Source organism: Enhydra lutris, unplaced genomic scaffold (assembly GCF_002288905.1).
Source record: "Enhydra lutris kenyoni isolate GAN:26980312 unplaced genomic scaffold, ASM228890v2 scaffoldscaffold92, whole genome shotgun sequence".
NCBI lineage: Eukaryota > Metazoa > Chordata > Mammalia > Carnivora > Mustelidae > Enhydra > Enhydra lutris.
The window spans coordinates 2,386,428-2,411,796 of record NW_019154176.1 but is presented as its reverse complement, the minus strand read 5'-3'; the positions used below and the strand labels follow the sequence as shown (position 1 = coordinate 2,411,796).

At 53.2% G+C, this 25,369-nt stretch overlaps 1 protein-coding gene across 1 annotated transcript; it reads right to left on the bottom strand.

The window, feature by feature from the left end:
- Positions 1-1,842: 1,842 nt before the first annotated feature.
- On the bottom strand, positions 1,843-25,369 carry LOC111162452 (KN motif and ankyrin repeat domains 2). The gene is made up of 12 exons (XM_022526882.1): positions 25,314-25,369; positions 24,249-24,363; positions 22,589-23,800; positions 12,156-12,323; positions 11,956-12,058; positions 10,825-11,064; positions 10,268-10,355; positions 9,495-9,714; positions 8,531-8,673; positions 6,121-6,321; positions 5,952-6,041; positions 1,843-3,631 (listed from the first exon to the last, which is right to left on the bottom strand). The coding sequence occupies exons 2-12, from the start codon at positions 24,283-24,285 to the stop codon at positions 3,578-3,580; spliced, it is 2,556 nt and encodes an 851-aa protein (XP_022382590.1). The 5' UTR covers positions 24,286-24,363; positions 25,314-25,369; the 3' UTR covers positions 1,843-3,577.

The following is a 25,369-nucleotide window of genomic DNA, read 5'->3' as shown; positions in this document are numbered from 1 at the left end:
AATACATAACTTTACATAAACTTCAAGACCTTCTGAAATCCCCCCATGATCTAGTGGTGGAATGGTCGAGAGGAAAAACAGAGGAGGAGAGGTAAGGAGAGCAATCTTCAATCACCCTTGAGGGGAGGGACCCAAGGATGGGTAGGGCCGACCCTCTACATCCAGTCTTGGTGTTGCTAATACAGGATATTGTTTGAAAGCTATACATTTTTGTACATGATCTGTGCACAAAACGTATGCATAGGATACCTCGATAAAAAATCCAACAGCAAACCAAGATTCTAAAGATCCAACCTATCAGAAAAAGGTCTGGCAGAAGACACTCCAACGTGTTGACAACAGCAGGCATTTCAACCAGTTGGGACCATGGCACCTTCCACTGTGCCAAACACTTCTGTATTTTTAGAATTTTGCCTTGTACAGTCATGATGAACTATTTTGTTCACAAGGAAAAAAAAATTCAGTAAAGATGTTTTGTGAGGTGTTCACAGCAGGTGTTCATTAAGACTTTCTATGGGGTGCCTGGGTGGTAACAGTTGGTTGAGTGACAGACTCTTGGTTTCAGCTCAGGTTCTGATCTTGGGGTTGTACGATTGAGCCCCATTTTGGGCTCCGTGCTCAGCGGAAACTGCTTAGGACTCTCCCTCTGTCCCTCCTGCTCGTGCTCTAAAATAAATAAATAAATCTTTTTTTTTTTTAAAGATTTTATTTATTTGACAGAGAGAGAGATCACAAGTAGACAGAGAGGCAGTCAGAGAGAGAGGAGGAAGCAGGCTCCCCGCTAAGCAGAGAGCAGGATGTGGGGCTCGATCCCAGGACCCTGAGATCATGATCTGGGCCAAAGGCAGAGGCTTCACCCACTGAGCCACCCAGGCGCCCCAAATAAATAAATCTTAAACCAAAAAATTTTCTCCAACCATGGTGATGTTCTGTATCTCCAGTTTTGATTTGGTAGCCATGGGTGGCTATGGAGCACAAATCAATCATAACTAATTTACATTTAAATGGAAATAGCCACTTGGGAAAGTGCCTGAGTAGTGCAGAGCAGAAGGGAGTTTACTATATATTATTGTCACTTTTCTGTCACTTTTAATGTTGTTTAAAATAAGTCCATATAATTTTTTCTTTTTATTTGTTTTGGAAAGAGAGCCCCTGTGGGGGGGGGGGTAGGGGCAGGGGCAGAAGGAGAGAGAGAATCCCAGGCCGACTCCTAGCTGGGCGCACAGCTGGACACAAGACTCCATCCCATGACCCTGAGATGGCCACCTGAGCTGAAACCCATCCAGACGCTTTACCACTGAGCCACCCAGGCGTCCCCAATCAGTCCATTTTCCAAAAAGAGATCTATTTGAGAGGCACTTGGGTGGCTCAGTCAGTGAAGCGTCTGCCTTTGGCTCAGGTCATGATCCCAGGGTTCTGGCATGAGTCCCACGTGGGGCTTCTCGCTCAGCGGGGAAGCCTGCTTCTCCCTCTGCCTGCAGCTTCTCCTGCTTGTGCTCTCTTTGACAAACAAATAGGATCTTAAAATCAATCAATCAATCAATCTAGAAGCTTAAAGAGGAGTACAGCGAGACAAAGACCACAGGCTGCCGCGTGGACGGTAGCATAAGATAGCTTTATTAAATTCCTTTACCTTCTACAACACGATTACAAAAAGGAATACTTCATTTAAGTGTAATACTGTCTTTATGGACGTACCGTGGTCAGAAAAGTGAAGTTAAAGGTCATGAATACATGTGAGAAGAGCACGGGGTGGGGGCGGGACCTTCCTGGAGCCTCGCACACTAAGCCCCACCAGCAGGGGAGGGGAAAGCAGAGATAAATGCGGACTTATCTGGGGGTGGGGGTGGGGTGGCGGCTGGGGATTGTCAATGAGCAGCTTCTAGGAGCTTAAAATAAACCTCACTGCTGGCTCTGGGGCCAGACACACAGGCACACAGCTCTGGTACCACTTTTCAAAGCCGCTCCCAGTCGTCCCCAGTCCGCTCTGGTTTTGTGCCCTCTCCGGCTTACATGCGCGCGCATGCGCACACGCAACCCTTCGACCATCCAAGCTCTTTGTGTCCAGTACCTCCCTTCAGTCACAATCAAAGCAAGCCAGAGTCCATCAAGCCAAGAAACCCCCCTTTCTAGAGAGCAGCCAGCGCCCCGCTTTACTGAATGAACGCGAGCACTCAGGGCTGTGGTTTGGCTCCGTCACTGGCGGCTGAGCGCAGAGACCCGGCCAAGAGAGGACGGGACCCCTATGAGCTGGGGACCTCAACTCCCTGTCATAAGGCACTTCTCAAGGTTCTGAACCCATCCCCTACCGTGGGTTTTTTTGTTTGTTTGTTTTTTGGTTCACAAAAGGAACTGGAAAGAAAATGATGTTAAGATTCTGGGGGGCAGAACAGGCCATGGAGGAAACTGCGTGTGTCTGGCGAGCCCTATTTCCAGCAGGCTCTGTGCCAGGCAGCTCCGGAAAGCCTGTAGGTTGTTAAAAAAAGCCCCCCAAAACAAAAACCTCCAGCTGGTCCTTGTTTGGTTTTCGGCAAAGCCCTGTCTCTTTAAGTGTGCGCTGGGAGCCCTCGGGGGCAGCCAACTTGTAATTGTGCACACATGGGAGTTTTCGCAGCTTGCCCTCCGCTTGGACAGCTTGTGCATGCCCTGTCCACCACCACCCCCCCCCCTTTGACGAGAGAAATTCTGGGGTCTGGGGAGCCGGAGGGCGGCCCTGTTACCAGGGTTCTAAGTCCAGGGACTCAGCAGCTGCTCTGGGAACCCGATTCATTTCCTGCATCCCCAGGCCTGCAGGATTTTCGAGGAAAATTAATATGTGGCAGGGCCTCCACGCAGGGAGGGGATTGGTTTCTGGGTGATTTTATCGGTGTCCACGGCTCACACATCTCGGCTGCTGGGTCCTGAGCCCTCTTACTTGAAAGCAGAAGGAAGGACTCAGCTTCCTGCCCTGAGTGACAAGGACAGAATCTGTTTTGCGAAGAGACCAGAAGGAAATTCTCCCAAGAAAGCGGTCTGGGGGGAGCGGACAAAACACTATTATACGACAGACAATTAAATGTGGGGTGGGATGGGGGAGGGGGCGCGTTAAGGCACTCCAGACGTGACCCGTGCATAGCAACATTAAGATTAAAATGAAAATATGCGATTCCAGTGACTTTCAAATTTGGCAACAAGGAATATGATTTCCTCCCCTCCCCTGATAATGACTCAAAAATAAAGGATTTTCCCTTTCACCCTGCTCCGTCCATAATTGCCAGTTGATTGTTCTCCCTGTTCTTCATAAACCCACGCCCCGGCATCGGCCACTGGCGCCAATTTATGGAAGAATTTAGCTTCAGTCTGCGCTGCGGCGGCTTTGAACTGGCATACCAGGAAAAACCCACTTTGGGCTACAGTCTTGCTGCTGTCGAGGGCTCCTCCTGGGAAGCAGAAGAAGAACCCACTTGCCTTTGAGACGTGGGCCTTGATAGGTCTCTCTGGGGGCTGGCGAGGAAGGAGACAAGGGACGAAGGTCGAGGGATGGTTGGCTCTGGGGCTGGCTGGCCCTGAGCGGCGCTGCCTCTGGCCTCCCTCTTGGTTACTCTTCAGCTGAGGATGATGCAGGACTTTCGTCATCAGACATCGGGGCAATCTGAAACAAGAAGCAGAATTCTTGTTTGACATCATTTCCAGGGCCTGCAAGGTGCCAACTAGGTTGGCTGGCCCTGGGGCTGAGGTGAGTGAACAGGAGAACTTGGTCCCCCCAGCCTTAAGGAGGGGATGTTGAGAGAAGGGCATGGAGGCTGAGGACGATTTTCATCCCAGATAAAGGACAGAGAGGGAATGAGAAAGGAGAGCGGGTAGTCCAGGCAGGAGGCCTTCTGAGCTGAGTGAGGTGGGGCTTTCCGGCAGCGGAAACAGCAAGTGCAAAGGCCCTGAGGCAGCAGCAGTGGAGAGGCTGAGCAGACTGAACAAGGGGCAGAGGAAGAGAGTAGAGGAGGAGGTGAGGGTGTTTGTATAGGGCTTGGTGGGCTCTGGGGATGACTGGCTTTTTCTCCAATTAGGGTGACAGCCACACAGGGCTGCGAGCCGAGGAGGGTTGTACCCTAACTCGGGTGTTCACAGTGACCCCTGCTTGCTGGGGGGAGTACAGACTGAAGGCGGCAGCCTGGGTGAAGGCAACAGCAGTGGTCTAGGTGGACAAGGATGGAGGACTGGGGTCTGTCCCTCAGGAGCCCCTGGAAGCAGGACCACACATCAGACAACAGCTCCTCACCTGGTCCGATCACCCCATCTTCCAGTTGAAGAAACTGAGGCTGAACTGCGCCCCAGGTGATGCCCTTAGTACTGCAACTGAGCCCCAGGTGTCCCAACACCCTGGGGAACGAAGCTGGGGAGACCTAGAGCCTCAGTAAGAACCTGGAAGTCACGTGGATGATGGAAGGCTTATCTCAGTGACCCTGACTCTCCTGGACCGTTTGGGGGGTCACTATAATCAATACCCACCATGTCACCTTCAAGCCGCAGCTTAGATGTGCCTCAGGGAGGCCAGGGCGAATGCAAGGAGGAGTGAGGAGGTAGGAACAGTGAGTTTCCTGCCCAAGGTCTGGAGACAGATGGCCCCCGGGGCCTTCACCCCTTCCTATCTGTGAGACTCTGGGCTGGGGATGTGATCATTCTAAGCCTCTGCTTCCCCACCTGAAAACTGGAAAGGGTAACTATACTTTAAGCAGCTGAATCAGGCTCTCGTGTATGGTTCAAGACATCATGGCTGAGAGGCACCTAGAATGCTGTCCATCAGACTAGAAGAGCTTGTCTCCTCCATCAGACAAGATCAGACAAGGATACTGCTTTAGAGACCTATGAGGAGTGCCCCTGTCTCCCCCTTCAGACTGGAATGGCTCTCTCCTCCATTAGGCACTTATGATACAGCAAGGACCAAAATCATCCTCCTGTTAGGCTTCCAGAAAATGTTCTGCTGCCAGACATCATTTTTTTTTTTTTTTAAGATTTTATTTATTTGTCAGAGAGCGAGCACACAAGCAGGGGGAGTTGCAGGCAGAGGGAGAAGCAGGCTTCCTGCCAAACAAGGAGCCTGACACAGGACTGGATCCCAGGATCCTGGGAGCCGAAGGCAGACGCCTAACCAACTGCGCCACTCAGGTCCCCCCCACCAACAGGCATCATTTGTTCAAAAACCCTGATTTCTGTGCTCAAATAAGAGAAATGCCAAGTTAGACATGAGTTAGGTTTCTTTACAGTGAGACATCCCAAGGTCTTGAATACACTGATTCGAGGAAAAGCCAAAGTCCTCACGGCAGCCCACAAGGGCCCGTAGTCATGGTGTCACCTCCTTGCTCTCATCTCCTCCCACTGTGTTTGATGCTCCTCAAACACCTCAAGCGTGCTCCTGCCTCAGGACCTTTGCCCTGGCTGCTCCTTCTGCCTGGACAGACACACAACTCACTCCCCCAAGTCCTCAGTAGCCCCCCATCTCTCGATGTCCCCTCCTGTCCTATTTCAGATTTTTTCCCAGCAGTTACTGTCACCTGGTATGATATACTGATCTGTAAATACACACACACACACACACACACACACACACACACATATTTTTTAAATCTGTGTATTTGTATCTTGCTATGATACCTGCTCTGTGGGGGTTTGATACCTGCTCTGTGGGGGGCCAAAACCGTTTCCTCTTTGGTTCAGGGCTGTGGCTCCCAGGGTCTATCATGCAGTGGGTGCTCTGTAAATATTTCTCAAGTGAGCGGACAGGTCTCAAATGGAACCAGACAGGTCCAGGTTCAAATACTGCTACATACTCTCAGCTGTCCGTGCCTTATTTCCTCACATGGGCAAGAGCAATGTTCAATAAGCATGGGCCCTAAACGGCACCAGCCTTTCCTAACCGTCCGTCCCCTCCCAGAGCGCCCCCCACTCCCCACTGCCCTGCCCATGTTGACACTCACTGAGCACTTGATGTTCATGCGGGAGTAGAGCATAGACGCGATTTCACTCTGCCCGGCATCCAAGGCCACCATCAAAGCCGTGCTCCCGTCCTGCAAAGCATCCACTGCTATGACGAGGCCCCACACGGTGCTCCCGCCCTCCCTGGAGCGCCTCGGGCGGGGAACTCACACGGTCAGTGAGTGCAATGTCACAGCTGGGTGTAGCCAGCAGGAGCCCCGTGATTTCCTTGTGGCCATGCTCACAGGCGCACATGAGGGCTGTGGAGCCGTCGTCGTCCTGCACGTTGACATCCGCTTCACAGGCCAGCAGAGCCCTGACCACGTCCACCCGCCCGTGGCTGACCGCCAGCATCAGGGCTGTCTGCCCCGCCTAGGCAAGGCAAGGAACAGGTATATAGACCATGCGGGGCCCCAAGGCAGGACACCGTTGCTCTGAAACCTTCCATTGCTCCCAAGTACTGTGATGGTAATGGTATCCCCACTTGTTGGCCTCCTTCTAGATCTCAAACAATCCCTCCCACCACTGGGCCTTTGCACCTGCTGGTCCCTCCTCCTCCTGCTGTCTCCTTCTCATCCCTCACATCTGGTCTTAAATGTTTCCTCTTTGGGGAGGTGCTACTTGCCTACCCACTCCCATCCCCAATTTCCTTGCTCCCAGGTGTCAATATAGATGTACACATTTATTGAGCTAAGACTTGTACAGTTTTCTGTATGTCACTTGAATGTCAATAAAAATTAAATCAACGTTCATTAGCGGATGAATGGAAAAACAAACTACAGAATATTATTCAGCCTTAGAAGAGAATGAAGAACTGATGCTCACGGCACCACGGGTGGACCCTGGAAATATTATGCTTGCTGGAAGAAAAGCCAGACACAAAAGAACCCATACCACGTGATCCTATTTATGTAAAATATCCGGAATTGGCAAATCTAGAGAGAGCGAAAACAGACTGGTGGCTGCCAGGAGCAGGTGGAGGGGGAATGGGAAGTCAGTGCTAATGGCCCAGTGCATCTGTTTGGGTGATAGGAATGTTCTAGAAGTCAACAGAGATGATGGCTGAACAACACTGTTAATGTACTAAATGCCACTAAATTGTATACTTTAAAAAGGATAATCTTTTAAAAAATTATTATTATTACTATTTTGAGAGAGAGAGAAAAAAATGAGTGCCTGCCTGTGCAGGGCAGGGGGCTGCAGAGGGAGAGACCATTTTCAACAGGCTCCACGCCTAGCCCTGAGTCTGACAAGTCTGATGCAGCGCTCGATCTCATGACCTGAGATCACGACTGGAGCCGAAATTAGAGTCGGACGCTTCATTGACTGAGCCACCCAGCACCCTGTTTTTAAAAAAAAATTTGGGGGCGCCTGGATGGCTCAGTGGGTTAAAGCCTCTGCCGTCAGCTCAGGTCATGATCTCGGGGTCCTAGGATTGAGCCCCACATCAGGCTCTCTGCTCTGCCGGGAGCCTGCTTCCCTCTCTCTCTGCCTGCCTCTCTGCCTACTTGTGATCTCACTCTCTGTGTCAAATAAATAAATAAAATCTTTTTTAAAAAAAGTTTTTTTTAATTAAGATTTTATTTATATTTTAGAGAGAGGGAGAGAAGGAGAGCATAAGCAGGGGGAGGGGAAAAGAGAGAAGCAGACTCCCTGCTGAGCAGGAAGCCCAACTTGGGACTCCATCCCAGGACCCTGGGATCATGACCTGAGAGGAAGGCAGACACTTAACCAACTAAGCACCCAGGTGCCCCTTAAAAAAGTTTTTTTAAGTAAACTCCACTCCCAACATGGGGCTCAAACTTAGGACCCCAAAAGCAAGAGTCACATGCTCTACCAAGGCAGAGGTGTCCCTAAATGGATAATCTTATGTATATCTCACCTCAGTTAAAATAAACTATTGAAATTGTTTTTAATTAAGGAACTAAATCAATAGAAAAGCCAGCAATGGGGGTGCACCTGGGTGGCTCTGTTGGTTAAACACCTGCCTTCAGCTCAGGTCATGATCCTGAGTCCCAGAATCAAGTCCCGCATTGGGGGGGGGGGTTCCTGCTCAGTGGGGAGTCTGCTTCTCTCTCTCCTCTCTCCCTCTGATGCTCCCCATGCTTATGCTCTCTCTGTCAAATAAATAAATAACATCTTGAAAAAAAAGAATGGGTTTCTGGGGTGCCTGGGTGGCTCAGTGGGTTAAAGCCTCTGCCTTCGGTTCAGGTCTGTGGTCCCAGGGTCTTGGGATCGAGCCCCGTATCGGGCTCTCTGCTCAGCGGGGAGCCTGCTTCCTCCTCTCTCCCTTCCTGCCTCTGCCTACTTGTGATCTTTGTCTGTCAGATAAATAAATAAAATCTTAAAAAAAAAAAAAAAAAAAGAATGGGTTTCTAAAGCTAGACCATCAAGGTTCAAATCCCACCTGTTCTAGTCTGGCCGTGAGAAAATGGGTGCCTTTCTGAGCCTTGGCTCCCTTATCTGTGGAGCAGGGATTCTCCCCCAGGGCACGGAATAAGATCACGTGTGGGCTTGGTGCACAGCCCGGACTCAGTGAGCGGGAAGGGCTGCCTGGGTCCTCAGTATGGAGGGCTTGTACCTGGCTGGCTTTGGCATTGACGTTTCCATGACGGAAGAGCTGCAGGACCGTCTCAAGGTCATCCTGGGTCTTCAGGGTGGCCAGAGCAGTGAGCATGATGGGGCTGTAGCCAGCACGGTTCTGTTTGTCCACCTGGCACACACCTGGGGGGGATGGCAAGGAGGACACGGGACCTCAGACCCCAAAACTGGGGGGGGGGGCGCCCATGAGAACCAAGCAGCATCTCCCCCAACAGCGGCCAGATTCCTCCCTCCTCTCAGGTTGAGAGCCCCATTCTGCCCCAGTGTCTCCACCTCTGGCCACACTGCCCATTAGAAGAGGGACTTCTAAGGGGGAGACTGTGTCTGGTCCATCAGCCCAGAGACATTGCCACTGGTACCCAGGTTTAGGGCTAATCATAGGGGTTGTTCTCCTCTACTGGTCTGGAAGAGCCAGTCTCCTTCAGCGTGGCCTATATTTTCTCCATCAGATTGTGGGCTCGGCCTCCTTCATCAGTTTGGGAGGCTGTGTCTTCCCTGTTAGACCAGGGAAGGGCAGATTTCTCCCTGCCTGTTTGAGGACCGTGTACTTTTATGTCCCAGATGGGAGGCTATGCCCTTCTCTCAGACCAGGGCTCCAGCAGTGTCACCTTCATCACACAGGGGTTCTTGGGGGGAGGAAGGAACCTGAAAGGTGTACATGTTGTTCCTAAGGCCATGTGTGCGTTTTTCAGTATGCTGGGGCTATGGGTAGGGAGGATTGCATCTCCCCCAACAGACTGGGAGGATAGCGTCTCCTCCACCAGACTGGGATGGCAGCATCTCCCCCATCAGACTGGGAGGAGAGCATCTGCCCCATCAGACTGGGAGGCTGGTGTGCTCCTCAAGAGGGCAGCTTGACCTCTACCATCAGACCATCCAGATGGGGGGAGCATCCAGCCCAGCCGCCCCAGGGCCCCCTTGTCCTGCTGCCCCCCCCCACTCACCACTGTCCAGCAGCTGCCGCACCACGGGGAAGTTGGCGTGAGACACAGAGTAGTGCAGCGCCGTGTTGCCGTTGCTGTCGGCAATGTTGACCACGTAGTCCAGCAGGCGCGCTGACATGGCCCGGAAGGTGACCAGGTGGCGCCGCACGAGCTCGGGGTGGGCGTCGCTGCGGCAGGCCAGGCGCAGCCACTCCTGCAGCACCGTGGTGTAGGCCACTTTCTGGCCACGGTGTGGGGAGGGAGGGGCATGAGAGCGGCTGCAGCCTGCTCCCCACTGCCCCCCACCCATGACAAAGCCCCGGGCAGGGAGTGTGGGTGTGGACACCCCCACCCTGAGCCACAGCCTCCAGGAGAAGCGGGGGAAGCCCTCTGCAGAGTCACCTCCAGCCCCCTCCCAGACAAAGACTCTAAAGGGACTCCAGGCACCAAAGACCCAGCTGTGCCCCCAGGGAAGGCGTGAACATCTCCATCCTGGTCTTCAAAGCCAAGTACAGGCCCCCGGAAAGAGACATGTGGCAGCGCCTTCCCTCAAGCCCCCAAAACAACAGGAACCGGAGGTCAGGATGCTGGCAGACAACCATCCTCCGGCTCCTCCTGCCGCCCCAGCCCCTCTCCAGGGCCTGACTCCAGCACCAACCCCCCACCCCTTTCCGAGCTCTCAGCTTGGATCCTGGAGTCCCTATGAGGCCGGCACAGGGAGATACTGCGGCTGAGAAGCTGCAGTGGGGGGGGGAAGGGAAGGAGGGGGCCCTAGGCCCAGGGCCCCGTCATACCAGCTCCCGCTCAGTGAGGGCATTGGGGTTCCCCAGGTACTTTTCCAGGGCCAGGCAGGCGGAGATGAGGTCGGGGCTTAGCTCCATCCTGCCAGGGGCAGATAAGAGAGAAGTTTACTTCCGGAGTGCTCACCTTGGCCTCCCAGGTGACCCCAATATATCCTAAGAGAAAGTGGACACGCAGGCTAACGTTTATTCCAAGCAGGCAGTGATGGATAGAAAAATCTTGGCCCGAGGGCAGATTTTTCACCAGGGGTAGAAAAGACACCAACAGGATGGGCAAGTGGGGCCTATGTCCCAAAGACAGTGAGTGGCTTAAGGACAAACTTTGTCTGCCCCTTCAATTCTAACTCCAACAGTCCAAACTACCCACATCAGGCCCTTTATCAAAGCCTGCAGACCTTCTGATGGCCAGAAGGAGAAAGTGTTGGTTCGCTAATTCAGACTAAGGTGTGCATGACTGATAGGAGATTCCCCCAGAGGGCACGAATGGTGAGATCTGAGGCAAAGGTCACCCACTTCACCCCATCCGAGTCCCTCCCACCCAGAAAACTGACCGGATCTCCTCTTCTGCACTCGCTCCTGCCGCTCCCTCCACCACGGGCAACTGCTGACTCTCCTGAGACGGCTGGCGCTCCTCCTGGCTGCTCTTGGCCACTGCCGTCTCCGAGGGCCTGAGCTGCGGGGCTTCGGCCACACTTGGGACCCTCTCCGCTGGCTCTGGGGCCTCGTTCTCTGTGCTCTCGTTGTCTGAGAAGTTCTCTGCCGTGCTGGAGTCCTCAGATGAGGACTCATATCTGGGATGGAAGCATGGGCGGAGTGAGGAGACACTGCATGTGGGAAAGGACATGGGCTCTGAGCCCTTGACCTCTCTGCACCTTGGTTTCCCCAACTGTTAAATAGGTAACAGCCGCATGAGCCTCACAGGGCCTGGCACACAGTAAATACTCCATAAACACTAGCTAGGACTGCGACCGTGCTTGGGGTGGGAGGGGGAGAAGTACTGCTCTCACCTTCTATTCCTTGACCCCTTATGCAGGTCTCACTATGCCAGACCCTCACCCCACTGCAGACGGGTCCCTCTTGTGCTTCTTGCTGCCTCTAGACCAGGTCTAAGCTTTGGGTCTGGCATTCAAGGTCCCCAGACTGTCCCTGTCTACCACTTCCTACACCTTTTGCTTCTCACGGATGTCACCGCTGCCTCCCCCGACAGCCCTCCAGGCTGTGCCCTCCACTGGGACTGCCCTCCCAAACCCCACTCTTCCCTCGGCTGGCTAGCTCCTCCCCTCCCCCAGCAGCCCCGGGCCTCCAAGCGTCCCCATCCCCATCCCCATTGGGGCTGAACTGTGCGCCAGTGCCCAAGGCCCCACTGGACCCAGAGCTCCATTAAGTAAGGAGCCGAGCCTGGCACCTTACGAGGACCAGCACAGAGCAGCAGCCACTGCACAGGCTTGGGAGTTTGACCACTGGGGGCCGACTCCTGGTTGCCGTGTGAGCTCCAGCAAGGCATCCAGCCCCGTGTGCCTCAGTGTCCCCGAATGCCTACGGTGCCTTGGTTAAAGGAGTGAAGCAATGTCTGGGGCCTAGAGCGGGGCGCGTTCTTGGATATGAAAAACCAAGGAACAAACAGGAGGGCAGAAGCTGAGGAAAGGGTGAGAGCGTGGGGTGGGGGTGGGGGCTCCTCTCACCCGCCATTGACCCCCACAAACTGCAGGCTCCTCTGGTGGGCCGCGGCGTCTGCGGGCTCCTCTTTGCGCTTCATAATGGACCGCACACCTGCCGGGGGCTCGCCTGGGGATGATGCGGGGGGGGGGCGCGTAAGAATCTCCCAAAGCCAGGCCCTGTGCCCGAGCCTCCGGGCCCGTCCCCTGGGGCCACCCTCTCTCACCTGTGCCCCCCGCCGCCTCTGAACCGCGCGAGGCCGCGTGCCTGGTGGGCTCTGTGTCAGCAGGCTCGCGGGTGCCCACTCCGCCCGTGCTCTTCTCAGGCTGTGCTGGGGGGGTCGCCGCCACCCCTGGGGGTGACGAGGAGGCCTCCGCTGGAGCCTGCGGGAGCCCTGCAGGGGCAGGAAGAGAGGTGCTCACTGTGGGTAAGCCCCGCAGTTACAGCTGCCTCCTTGGAGTCACACGCCCCGGGCCAGGCGCTTGGGTGCACCCTGAGGCTTGGGTGCTTCCACGAGTCTTCCCCACCCACGAGAGTCTTGTTGTTATAGATAAAGGAAACCGAGGCACAGAAGGTTGCCTGAGGTCACCCAGTGAATGAGCAGCAGAGTCCGATTCCAACAGCAGTCTGCCTGCACTGGCAGCTGGTCAGGGACAGGGAGGACACTGCGACTCTACAGTCCTGGCTTGTGACCCAGCACCCCCCTCCCCCCACACACATCACACTGAGTGCTGTCTGGAAACAAGGTTTGATCAGAGTCCCCGTCATGGTAGGGACTCAACTCTCCCATGAACAAGCTGTGTGACCTCAGGTAAGGCGCTTAACCTCTCTGTGCCTCAGGAGAATGACATGTCCTCCATCATAGTGGTGGTGTGCGGATTGAAGACAGAATGTCGGGGGGAAAGGAGGCTCAGAACGATGCCTATAACGTCAATAGTGCTCAAGGATCATTTGTTAATTCAAGAGAACTGTAAGCACTACTTTCATAAGATTTATTAGTATTTCAACAAAAGCAAGGCTGTGTTACAGATATCACTGCTCCCTTCTAAACTTGGAAGCTGGTAACACTGTAACAATCAGGAAAAAGAAATAATAAGGGTTATTAGGAAACAAATGTTTTTTTTTTTTTTTAAAGATTTTATTTATTTATTTGACAGACAGAGATCACAAGTAGACAGAGAGGCAGGCAGAGAGAGAGAGGGAAGCAGGCTCCCCGCTGAGCAGAGAGCCCGATGTGGGGCTCGGACCCAGGACCCTGAGATCATGACCTGAGCCGAAGGCAGCGGCTTAACCCACTGAGCCACCCAGGCGCCCAGGAAACAAATGTTTTTTAAGATTTTATTTATTTATTTGAGAGAAAGCGAGCCAGGGAGAGCATGAGCAGGGGAAGAGGGGGAAGCAGGCTCCCCGCTGAGCAGGGAGCCGGATGTGGGGCTTGGCTGCGGGGCTCGATCCCAGGACCCTGGGATCATGTCCTGAGTGAAGGCAGACGCTTAACTGACTGAGCCTGCCCAAGGGCCTCAGAAAATAAAAATTAAAGCCCCGCCCGTGGGGCGCCTGGGTGGCTCGTTTGGTTAAGCGTCGGATTCTTGGTTCCAGCTCTGATCATGATCTCGGGGGTCATGGGATTGAGACTCAGGGTGGGATCCGCGCTCAGTGCAGTCTCTCTCTCTCCCTCTGCCCCTCCCACCTCACTCCCATGAGTGAGCACGCTCGCACTCTCTCTCTCTCTCTAATAAATAAATAAAATCTCAAAAAACAAACAAACAAAAAACCCACCCACCCAGGTAGATTTTCAGTCTGGGAAGATGAAAATATTCTGGAAATGGAAGGTGGGGATGGTCACGCAACAGTGTGAATGTGCTTAGTGTCACTGAACCGGACACTTGAAAATGCTGAGATGGGGGCGGGGTGCCTGGCCAGCTCAGTCAGTGGAGCATGTGATGCTTGATCTCAGGGTCATGAGTTCAAGCCCCACGATGGGCATGGAGCCTGCTGAAAAAAAAAATAAAGATATTAAAATAAAATGGTTAAGATGGTAAGTTTTATATGATGTGTACACATTACCACAATTTGAAAAAACCACCCAGGTTTTTTCAGGTTGGGCAGAGGACAAAGGTGACTCTGTGGGCACTAGGTCCCAAGGGTGCTCACTGCCCATGTGGGAGTCGGGGGGTGGCAGGGACAGGATCCCCAACCTGGAGCCAGGAACAGAGGCGCCACCATGAGTGGCTGTCCCCATCTTAGAGCCTGCCTCAGGTTCCCCGAGGCCACGTGTGGCTTCCATGTCCCTGCTTCACCCAGGACATCTCATTTCTACCCTTGGCCATGGGCTCTGCGGACAAGTTCCTTTCAATTCCCTTTAAAAGTTACACTTTTTTTTTTTTTTTTTTTTGACACAGTGAAGACTTTCTCAAGTCCATGACCACTGGAGTTAAGAGCAGAGAGAGCCAACAGTCGGCACAAGCAAAGCGTGAAGAACAGATGAGACACAGCCACAGACGGTCCATGGCGCCCAGTCCAGGGCGTGGTGGGCCCCCGCTGGCTTCCAGAGCCGCAGCCCGAGCCCCTGGGGGGAACCAGACACACCCTGGGGTTTTTCTGTGACTCTCCTGATTTCTTTTTTAAACTCTGTCAATAAATTCACATCCAACCAACCAACAAAATCACTCTGTGGCCAAGCGGGCTGTGTCAGGAGACACACAGGCCAGTTCCCGGTCTGGGTGATTGGCCCCGAACTCCGGACTTTAATGCCAATACCTGCGAGGTCCTGCATTCTGCGCAGTGAAAGCAGCCAGTCACAAAAGGACAAATGAGGCAGGACTCCACTTATGTGAGGTCCTTAGAGGAGTCCATCACAGAGACAGGAAGTGGATGGTGGGTGCCAGGAGCCGGGGGAGGGAGCGGGGAGTCAGTGTTTAATGGGGACAGAGTTCCAGTTTGGGAAGATGGAAAAGCTCTGGGGACGGATGCTGGTGACAGTTGCACAACAACGTGAATGTACTGATGCCACAGGACATTTGAAAGTGGGTCACGTGCTCAGTTTAATGTTATATGTATTTTACCACGATTTTTTAAGAGTGGAGGGGGAAGAAAAAAAAAAGAAATAGAGCAAACCATAGCCCCTTCTGCCCCCAGGGAAAAGCAGGCCCTTGTCTCGAAAAGCTTGGACGGCTCCTTCTAGTGCGAGGAGTTCAAAGTCAGATGCTCAACGCTAAAACAGCAATAACAATAATAAAACCGATCACAGGTATTAGTGTCATTCCACGAAGGAATGGGGCAAAGCGATACCACAGTTTCCACGGAAGAACTGAAGTCCACGACCAGCTAAGACAACTTTACCCAAAAGGGCAAAGATGGGGAAGCTGACTGAGGAGAAAGTAAGCCATTCCAAACAGCCACAAGGGCCCACACAGCAGGCACTGCAGAGGGAAGAAATGTGCCAAAGGAGCAAAGGCCTGACCCAGGCCCCAGCCGAGGGAAGCTGGGGTTAAGACAAAGGGGCTTCCACAAATTGGTGGGAAAGGTGGCCTCTGGGGTGTGACGCTGAGAAAAAGCAGCTGATTCGACCCAAGAAAAACCAAGCTGGATCCCTACCTCACACCTTAACGCAAAAACTCTGAAGGATCAACGTAGCTACCGGATGAAAATGTAACAGAGTATCGGGGGGCCTCAGGAGGGGGAAGATTCCTTCAAAAATTCCTCAAAGAGGGGCGCCTGGGTGGCTCAGTGGGTTAAAGCTTCTGCCTTCGGCTCAGGTCATGATCCCAGGGTCCTGGGATCGAGCCCCGAGTCGGGCTCTCTGATCGGCAGGGGGCTTGCTTCCTCCTCTCTCTCTCCCTGCCTCTCTGCCTACTTACGATCTCTGTCTGGAAAAAAAAAAAATCCTCAAAGATGGGGCACCTCCATGGTTCAGTCTGTGAGGCGTCTGATTCTTGACTTTGGCTGGGGTCATGATCTCAGGGTCGTGCGGTCCTGGAACCTACTTAAAATTCTTTCTATCCATCTCCTTACTCCCTGCTCACTCTTCCTAAAAACAAACCAAACTCAAACTACATATGAAAAATACAAGATGATCTCACTCACATGTAGAGCTGGAAAAAACCAAACTCCTAGATGCAGAGATCAGAGTGGTGGTTTCCAGAGACAGGGGGGTGAGGAAATGGGAGAGGGGGTCAAAAGGTAGAAATTTCCAGTTATGAGATAAATAAATCCTAGGGATGTCCTATCCAGCATGGAAACTCTGTGAGCTGACAGATGTTAACTAAACTTATGTGGTCATCACTTTGCAATATATACAAATATGAAGTCATTATTTGTGTACCTTGAATGGGTACAATGCTACATGCCAATTTCATCTCAATGAAACCTGGAAAAAATAACAAAAATTAACTAAAGAAGAAAAGAAAAATACGATGGGTTTAACTGTATCCGACATGAAGATTTCTACTTGATAAAACAAAAACAGAAACATGGGGCACCCGGGTGGCTCAGTGGGTTAAAGCCTCTGCCTTCGGCTCAGGTCATGGTCCTAGTGTCCTGGGATCGAGCCCCGCATCGGGCTCTGTGCTCTGCAGGGAGCCTGCTTCCACCTCTCTCTATCTCTCTGCTTCTCTGCCTACTTGTGATCTCTGTCAGATAAATAAATAAAATCTTTAAAAAAAAACAAAACAAAACAAAACAAAAAAAAACAGAAACAGAAAAACAACCCTCACAGACAAAGTTAAATGACAGAACAGTACACACTATAGGACAATATTCACAATGCCAAAAATGACCAAGGGATTATCTTTTAGAACGAGACTCAAACTTCTTCTGTAAGGGACCAGACAATAAATATTCTAAATTATGGAAGCCAGAGGGTCTCAGTTGCAAAAGTAGCCCTGGACAGTATGCAAATTAATGGGCGTGGCCAAGTCATGATAAATTTAAATTCCATATAATTGTGCTCATGTCACAAAATGTCGTTCCTTTCATATTGTTCAACGATTTAAAAACATAAAAACCCCTTCTTAGCTTGGGAGCTTATAAAAACATGCAACGGGCTGGATTTGGCCCAAAGGCTGTGGTTGCCAACCTTGATTCTAGAATATGCCAGAACTTCTCAAAATCGCCAGAGGAAAAACGGACAAAGGCTAAAAGTAAGTGATTCGCAGAGGAATCTTATTAAACATGTTTGGTGATGCCAAATCTTACCAAAAATAATCAAAGAAGTGCACGTTAAAACAAGGAGATACCACTCTGCGCTAGTGTCGATGGGCAAAACATGAGAGAAAACTTCATGCCGGTGGGTATGTGGGGGAAATGGGCTCCTTGGATCCAAGCGTGGGTGGTGGGAGTGTGGACAGGGAGCGTGGGTGGTGGGAGTGTGGACAGGGAGAGCTTTCCCAGAAAGGATCAGACAAAACGTGGAGTGAAGTGGTGAATTCCCTGTGATTCAGCAACCCCAGGGGAGGTGACGCGTACAGATAGCGCTGTCAATGCTCACGGCAGCGAGGAAATGAAAGTCACCCAGGTGCCCACCGAGGGGGCACGGAGAAGAAAAGCGTAGCATGCACCTAGGGCAGAAGGCTACACGATCGTTACAAGGGACAAGCCCAGGCGCCTGGGGGGGCTCAATGGGTTAAGCCTCTGCTTTCTGCTCAGGTCACGATCTCAGGGTCGTGGGATGGAGCCTGGCATTGGGCTCTCTGCTCAGCAGGGAGCCTGCTTCGTCCTGCCTCTCTTGCCTACTTGTGATTTCTCTCTGTGTGTCAAATAAATAAATAAAATCTTTAAAAATAAATAAATAATAAAAAATAAAAAAAAAACAAGTAACAAGCCCAAGGTAGAAGCATCTGGGTGGAGAGTTCAAAAAGAGTGTACAAAGACAGAGAGAGAGAAAAAAAAAAAAGAAACGGCAAGATTTTTCCTTCGGAAATCACAATACCATTTTAGGAAATCAAGCATGCACAGAGCATATTTTTCGAGGACACTGAAATGTCTAAATAAGCTTCTGGAAGGTGGATTGCAAGGAATGATAGTACACGGGCTGTGGGGGGGGCGGGGAGTGAGAACGGCAGAGAGCAGGGGTTGGCCAACTACGGACCGTGGGCACCATTTCTGCATTTTTGATGGTTGGAAAAAAACAAAGAAGAATGCTCTCTGGGACATGTGAAAATTACATGAAACCGAATTTCACACAGCCACGTCTGTTCCTTTATACACTGTCCAGGCTTATGAGCTACACAGAACTGAGGCACTAAACTCATTAAAATGCATACATGAAATATGCAAAAAATAAGCTCTTGGCAATTAAAAAAAAAAAAAGAAGCTAGCAGAATTGAGCCATTCCAACAAAGATCAGGCAGCCCACGGAGCTGAAAATATTTACCGACCCTCCGTATTGAGGGTGGAAGGTGAAGGGAGAAAAAAAATCAAGGAAAACGAGAGAGCTGGCGTGCACAGACTGAGGGAGCTGGTCGCCGTGAGCTGAAGAATTTAAATGAACTCGGTTCGGGCCTCCTTTGGGCCGAATGAAATTCTTAAAAATGTAAACCACTCAGCCACTCAGTGTGGGAAGGGAGCGAGGCCACAGGGGGACAGAGCAAGTTGGCAAGAATCATGGGCCTCAGAAATGGTCCTCCAGGGGCCAGTGGGTGGCTCAGTTGGTTAAGCATCTGCCTTGGGCTCAGGTCATGATGGGATCGAGCCCCACGTGGGGCTCCTTGCTCAGCGGGGAGCCTGCTTCTCCCTCACCCTCTGCCACTCTCCCTGCTTGTGCTCTCCGTCAAATAAATAAAATCTTTTTTTTTTCTTTAAGATTTTATTTGTTTATTTGAGAGAGAATGAGGGAGAGCACAGGCAAGGGGAGTGGCAGAGGGAGAGGGAGAAGTGAGCTCCCTGCTTTGCAGGGAGCCCGATTCGGGGCTTGATTCCAGGACCCTGGGATCAAGACCTGAGTCGAAGGCCAATGCTTAATCGGCTGAGCCACATAGGTGCCCAATAAATTAAAAAATAATAATAATAAAGTTTTGGGACGTGTGGGTGGCTCAATTGGTTTAGCAACTGCCTTGGGCTCAGGTCATCATCTCAGGGTTCTGGGATCAAGTCCCGCATCAGGCTCCTTGCTCAGTAGGAAGCCTGCTTCTCCCTCTACCTGATGCTCCCCCTACTTGTGCTGTCTCTCTTTCTGCAACAATTAAATAAATAAAATCTTTAAAAAAAAAAAAAAAAAAAAAAAAGCTTTTCCAGTAACCTTCCCAGAGAAAACAGAAGATGTGAGGGGTTTCTGCGTAACATGGATGATAATGACCGTCGCGGCTGCCCAGTAAATGCGGCATCCCAGCAATTTTTAATAAGAAATGCCTTTGGGATCATGTTAAAAATCCAAGAAACCAAAGGCGAAGTTTGAATACTGGCTTCATGGAACAGTGGGCAATCACTCTTGGGCCTCCATTTCCTCATCCCTAAAATGGGGATGAAAATACCACCCACCCTGGCCTCCAGGTGGCTTGGGGGAGGTAAATGAACTAAAATATGAAAAGAGCATCTAAAAATGCCCAGGCCCCCTAGGGAGGCTGCCTAACTGCTTTTCAAAGTTAAATAACGCAAGACAACACACTCCATCAGCATCAGTTCCCTGTTGCTGTTGAAAAATACGTATTATTTTCTGCATTAAAAATTTCGGAAGGAAAGAGTAAGTGCTGACAACAGCTGTGTCTGGGCGGTGGTGGGTTTATGGGGGTTTTGCTTTGTGTTCCAGATTTTTCTGTCACTTCCCAAACTTTCCACAAAGAATATGAATTGCCGTCACAGGAATATGTTTTGAATGGGAGCAAAATACATTTCAAAGCCTCCGAGCCCTCATGGATGGGCATGCCCAGCAGCCCCTTCTCCCAGTGATCTGCTGGGGGGGTCTTTGGAAGGTGGGGGGATAGGACTTGCTGAGGCCTCCAGGCCTCTGCCCACCCAGCCTGACCCACCCTTGTCAGCCTAGGGGGAGGGCTGCTTCTCACCCTCCCCGCCCTTCCTTGGCAGTGAGGGAATTCTAGATGGTAGAGAAGGCTTTCTTGCCACCTCCTCCAGGGAGTACTCCCGGATCTACCCATCAAGCTGGCCAACCTAAACACAGTCCAAACATTTGTCAAGTTCTGTAGTATCTAATTTCATTTTTTACAGGGCTTCTCCCCAGTCTACAAGCCCTACGGGACCCATCTCTGATACCCCACCACCTCTGGACCTCACTTCTCCAGCCTCATCCCATTCCACCTGCTTCCACACCTTGATGTGCTCCAGCCCCTCCTCACTTCAGGACCTTTTGCCCCTGCTGTGAACACTCTTCTTCCCACCTCTGTGCCAACAGCCTGCCTCTTCTCTTTCACATCTTGGCTCCAAGAGCCAACAGCCTGATTCCACACGGAACATGCGATAGAAACAGACGCATTATACCTCGAGCTGATCTGGTGACACTGGGCTGTCATGACCCCCGATTTGCAAATGAGGCACACGGAGGTCAAGTAACTGGCTCAAGGGCACAGAGGGAGCAGGGAAATCAGAACTGGAGCCCAGGCCGCCACCCCATCCAGTGCTGCCTGGCCCGTAAGCCTGCTTCATCTGTCTTCAGACACATTGTCTCTGAAATGATATTTCTTCACTTATTTATTACAGGGCTTCTCTTGCTTATCGTACAGCCTCTGTCTTTTTTTTTTTTTTTTTAAAGATTTTATTTATTTGATAGACAGAGATCACAAATAGGCAGAGAAGCAGGCAGAGAGAGAGGGGGAAGCAGGCCCCCTGCCAAGCAGAGACTCGGGGCTCGATCCCAGTACCCTGGTATCATGACCAGAGCCGAAGGCAGAGGCTTTAACCCACTGAGCCACCCAGGCGCCCCGCACAGCCTCTGTCTTTTTCACTGCTGCGTCCCCAGTGAGTAGAAGAGTGCGGCACACAGCAAACGTTCGATAAAGTCTGCCGAATGCAGTGACACTGAAATGAACCAGCACGCTCCAGTTCTGCCCCAGCAAAGCAGAGACTGGGACTGGCTGCAGCAAGGACTTAAGTGAGACACATGGAAGAACTTTGGGGGCAGCAGCCTGCCCAGAGCGGGAACATCACTATGCCTGGGTGTCCTGCAGGTAGGGAGTCCCACTGCTGCCTGAGGCGGCATGTCTGGAATGAAGGCTCCCTCTCAGAAATCCCAAGGCTGAGCTGGGCAGGGCCCTTGGCTGGGGACCAGAGTCAAAGGGCCGGGTGTTTGCGATGGATAAAGAACAGAGGAGTGGTGTTTGGAGCTGGCCAGGAACAACATGGAAAAGCAAGAAAACACAGCTGGGTCCCCACCCTCCAGCTTGTGCCCCGGGGTCCTGCTGTGGGGCTCTGACATTGGAGATTGGAATGAGGACCTGAGCTGTACCTCTGAGCCCTCTGTAGGTTCAGGCTGACCTTAGTCTAGATCCTGGCTCAGCTGCTTCCTGACTATGTGACCCAGGGCAAGTACAACTTTTCCCTGAACCTCAGTTTCCCCAGCTAGAAGCAGAATGGGCCTGAAAATTATCAACAGAAGAAGCAAAGAGCAGGGACTGAGGGGTCACTGTGCCCAGTAATCCAAAGAGTCCTGGAGGTGGCGACTATCGCTACACTACTTTATAGACAGGGAAGCTGAGGCCCAGAGAGGTGAAGTCCCTCACCTAGGGACTTCATCTAGTCCCTACATCAAGAAGTAGAATCTGAACGCAGGTGGCTTGAGTATAAACCCCATACTCGTCAGCCTTCCACGAGTGAAACCCTTACCACAGCACCTGGCAACAGGCTAGCACTTGATAAAGAACAGCTGTCATTATTATGAATCATTCCGACAGCTTCTCCCAGGAGCCTAAGGGTGGCAATGGTGGGGCAGCTGTCATATTGCAGATCCCACATCCTCTTTTCTGGCATGAGGACTCAGCACTTCCTCTGGGAGGGGGGGGCACCCCTTTGTTCCCTCAAAGACCACAGGACTTGGGTGGAACGCCTCTACCCCTAGATCTGGGGTTGGGCAGTGAGGGACACCATGATTGGCTCAGGGACGGGCACAAGACTGCCACCAGCCAATGAGGGGCACCCGTGGGATTTTTTTTATTGGCACTATTTGGACTGAGAGGCTCGCTTTCCACTGAGATGGAAGGACAGATGCCTGGAGTGGTGGGACTACTTTCACTCACCTGAGAAAGAAGACCCCAAGGTGCAGAGAAGAGAGTTAAAGATCCTTGATGATACTTAAGCACCTAGATCCAGATATACCTGAAACTGTCTCTAAGTTACATGAGTAATATATTTCCTTTTCATTGCCTATGCTAGTCTGAAATTGGTTTCTGCTATTTACTGAATAAATTGGGTGGGCTTTTCAGCCCAACAAATCAACAGTCTTAGGGACCCTCTCTCAAATACTTCCTGTTTTCTAGATACGTACACTGTACTAGACGTGAAAATGCACACTTAATCAGATACCGATTTTTCTGCACGCCTCCCTACAGCCCAGAATTAGTGGCAAACTGTCCCCTTTTTTGCAGGTGAAGAAACAGAGGCTCTGAGAGTCAGAGTGGTTGGTCTGATGGAAGGCCGCAGCTGGGGCTAGACCCTGGCATTCATAGGAACAAAGAGGACCTCTCCACCATCCTCCCTCCATCCACTATGGCTCACCTGCCGTCCTATCGCAGCTTCGTTCCGTGATGCTTATCTTCTTCACCAGGTGGATGTTGCCAGTGGGCGCAGTGGATGCTGGGAACACTGTCTCTACCACCTCATGGCTCCGGAACACAGCAGGGCTCTCGACCCCTCCAGATGTCACCAGGGACCGCAGCCCTGTCCCATAGGGCTCCAGACTCTGGGCCCGCTGTGCAGGGGCCCCAGCGGCAGTACTGGCCACCACCTCCACCTCCCGAGGGCCCTCTATCACCCGGACAGTGTCCACGCGGATGGGGCTGTCTGGTGGTGGCCAGGCCTGGGGCTGGGGGTCAGCCTGCCGAGCCTGAGCTGCCTGCAGCTCTTGGAGTGCTTTCTTGAGCTGGGTCTCCAGCACGGCGACCTTGGCGGCAAGGGCTGCCTCCACGTCAGGCACCCCCAAGTCCCGCTCCCGGACCCAGGTGCCCACGCTCCGGGTCTCGAGCATCACCGGGTCCTCGGAGGGCTCTGGGAGGTCCAGGCAGAGCTCGCTGCGGGCTCGGGCCCCCGTGGGATGGCCCAGGAACTTCTGGCTCTTGAGCTGGACTGTGAGCTGCCGTTTCTCCTCCTGTAGCACGGAGAGCTTCACCTGGAGCACGGGGATCAGCTTCACCTGCTCCTCCAGCTGCCGAAGCTTCCGCAGGGCACCTGCCATCTGCTCCCGCACATGGGCCAGGTGCCCGGCGCTAGGAGGCACAGGCGTGGACAGTCCCGAGCCCCGTGGGGTCGGCGGTGGCAGCCCCACACCCACCAAGGAGCTCGTGGAGCCTGCTGCGCTGGGGGTCAGGGAGCCCAGGCCAGCGGGAGCAGCCGCCTGGTCCTCCAGGCGGCGACGGGCATCCAGCAGCGTGCGCTCCACGCGCGGGTTGAAGCCCGCTCGGGTCTCCAGGGCGCCATACTGCGGGTAGAAGCCGCGGCCACAGTAGGAATAGGCCGAGTGGCGGCTGTCCCCGCTAGCATTAGAGCACAGAGACTCGGTGGATGTCCACCAGGAGCCGGGACCCCGGGGCAGCGAGCCGAGGCGGGGCCGGCGCTGCACAGCCACACGCCGGAGCGTGTGGCCTTTCTCGATGTCGTCCACGTACTTGAGGAAGTCCAGGTCCAGGCGGTAGCCATAGGGCGTCTCCACGGAGTATGGTGGGTCAGGCTCCCTGGCAGGGAAGGCGGGCGGGGAGGCTGGGCCGGGGGTCCCTGGGGCATGAAGAAAGACCACGGCCTCTGAACATGGCTGCCCCCTCCTCAGGGCGAAGACTCACGTCCTGGGTAGGGGCCGGGCCTCTTTGCCCAAGGGATGGGAGCCCACTGGGTGCTCAGCTGTGACTCCAGTGTCAGAGCAAGGCCCGGTCACCCCCTTGGAAACCCTCAGGGCAGGCCCGTGCCTCCTCCCTTCACAGCCCCCGATGGGGACCCATCTCTTCCCCCATCTCTCTACTTGGACCCACCCCTTTCCCTGAAAGACTATCGGCCCCATCAGCCCCATCAGCCCCTCCAGGCAGAGCCAACCCTCATTCAGGCCCTCAGGGCAGGGCTGTCTGTGCTCTACCCTCAACACCCCTCCCCTCACCCCCTCCCCCAGAGGCTGGGCCATATCCTTCCCCCAGACACCCAGGCAGGGCCCTTTCTTCCTGAGTCCCCTGACCTGGGAAGGGGGCCGGCACGTGCAGGACTTGGGCCATCCTCTCTTCTGCAGACGTTCCTCAAGAGTCACCTGGGGCCTATGAGTCAGATCACCTGCAGCGCGGGCTGAGGCGGAACTGGGGAGAGCAGATATGGGAGCCTGAAGTCAGGGGGAGTCTGTAGGGGAAGGGAGGAGGTGATGGGGCCACCCCTCCCCCACAAATGTCCCCTTCCCAATCCTCCCCCCAACGCATAGGAACACACCCGGCTGGGCTTCTGGAAAGGGTTTGGGGGGGGCAGAGGATCCCTGCGGCCTGGAACAAAGAAACCAAACCTCCCGGCCGCCCGCACATCTGTCCGGCCCCTGGACAGGCTCCAGCTGTTCCCACAGCCCCGCCTCCACAAGGCCCTGGGCTGGGGGGCCCCAAGCCCGACAGGCCCCACCCTTCCTGCACCCCTCCTCTCAGCCCAGGCCAGAAGCTGGCTACAGGGACAGATGGAGGCTGAGGTGGGCAGGGGACTGGGGCACTAAGTGGGAGATAGTCTCCCTGCAAGGATCTGAGAACACGGAGACACAGGGGTACAAGGAGAGATGGGGCTCAGGGTAGGGGACCCCAAAGCAGAGCGGGGTCAGGCCAGCCAGAGTGGGAGGGGGGTAGGGAAAGTTGGGGGGAGGCAGTAAGGAGCAAAGCCTTTCCTCTTTATGGAAACAATTTTCTCTAAAAATAAACAGTTTCGCTGCTGGGCTACAGGAGAACTTCCTGCCCCCCAGGATGCGTCCGGCTCCGGGGCGCAGCAGGGATAGAAGGCCGGGTGGTGGCCAGGGAAGTCATGGGGGTGGGCGGGGGGTGGGGGGAGGAAGTAAGAGATGGTGCCTGGAGGCTGCGAGAGGGAGGGACAATCAGAGCCTCTCACTAACCCCTCCTCAGCCCTGGAGGCCAGCCAGGACCCCTTTGTCCCCAACACTCAGCCTGAGCTTGGCCAGTCCTTTCTGCTGTCTGACCTCTAGCTGCCCTGCTCCAGAGGCCCCAGCCCATCCCACCAAGGAGGACCCTTCCTGGTCTATGGGTGCCAGGGCAGTGGGTACCTGGGAGGACTGGCCAGGTGGGGCACCTGCCAGGCATGAAGGCGGGGCTGGGGCTC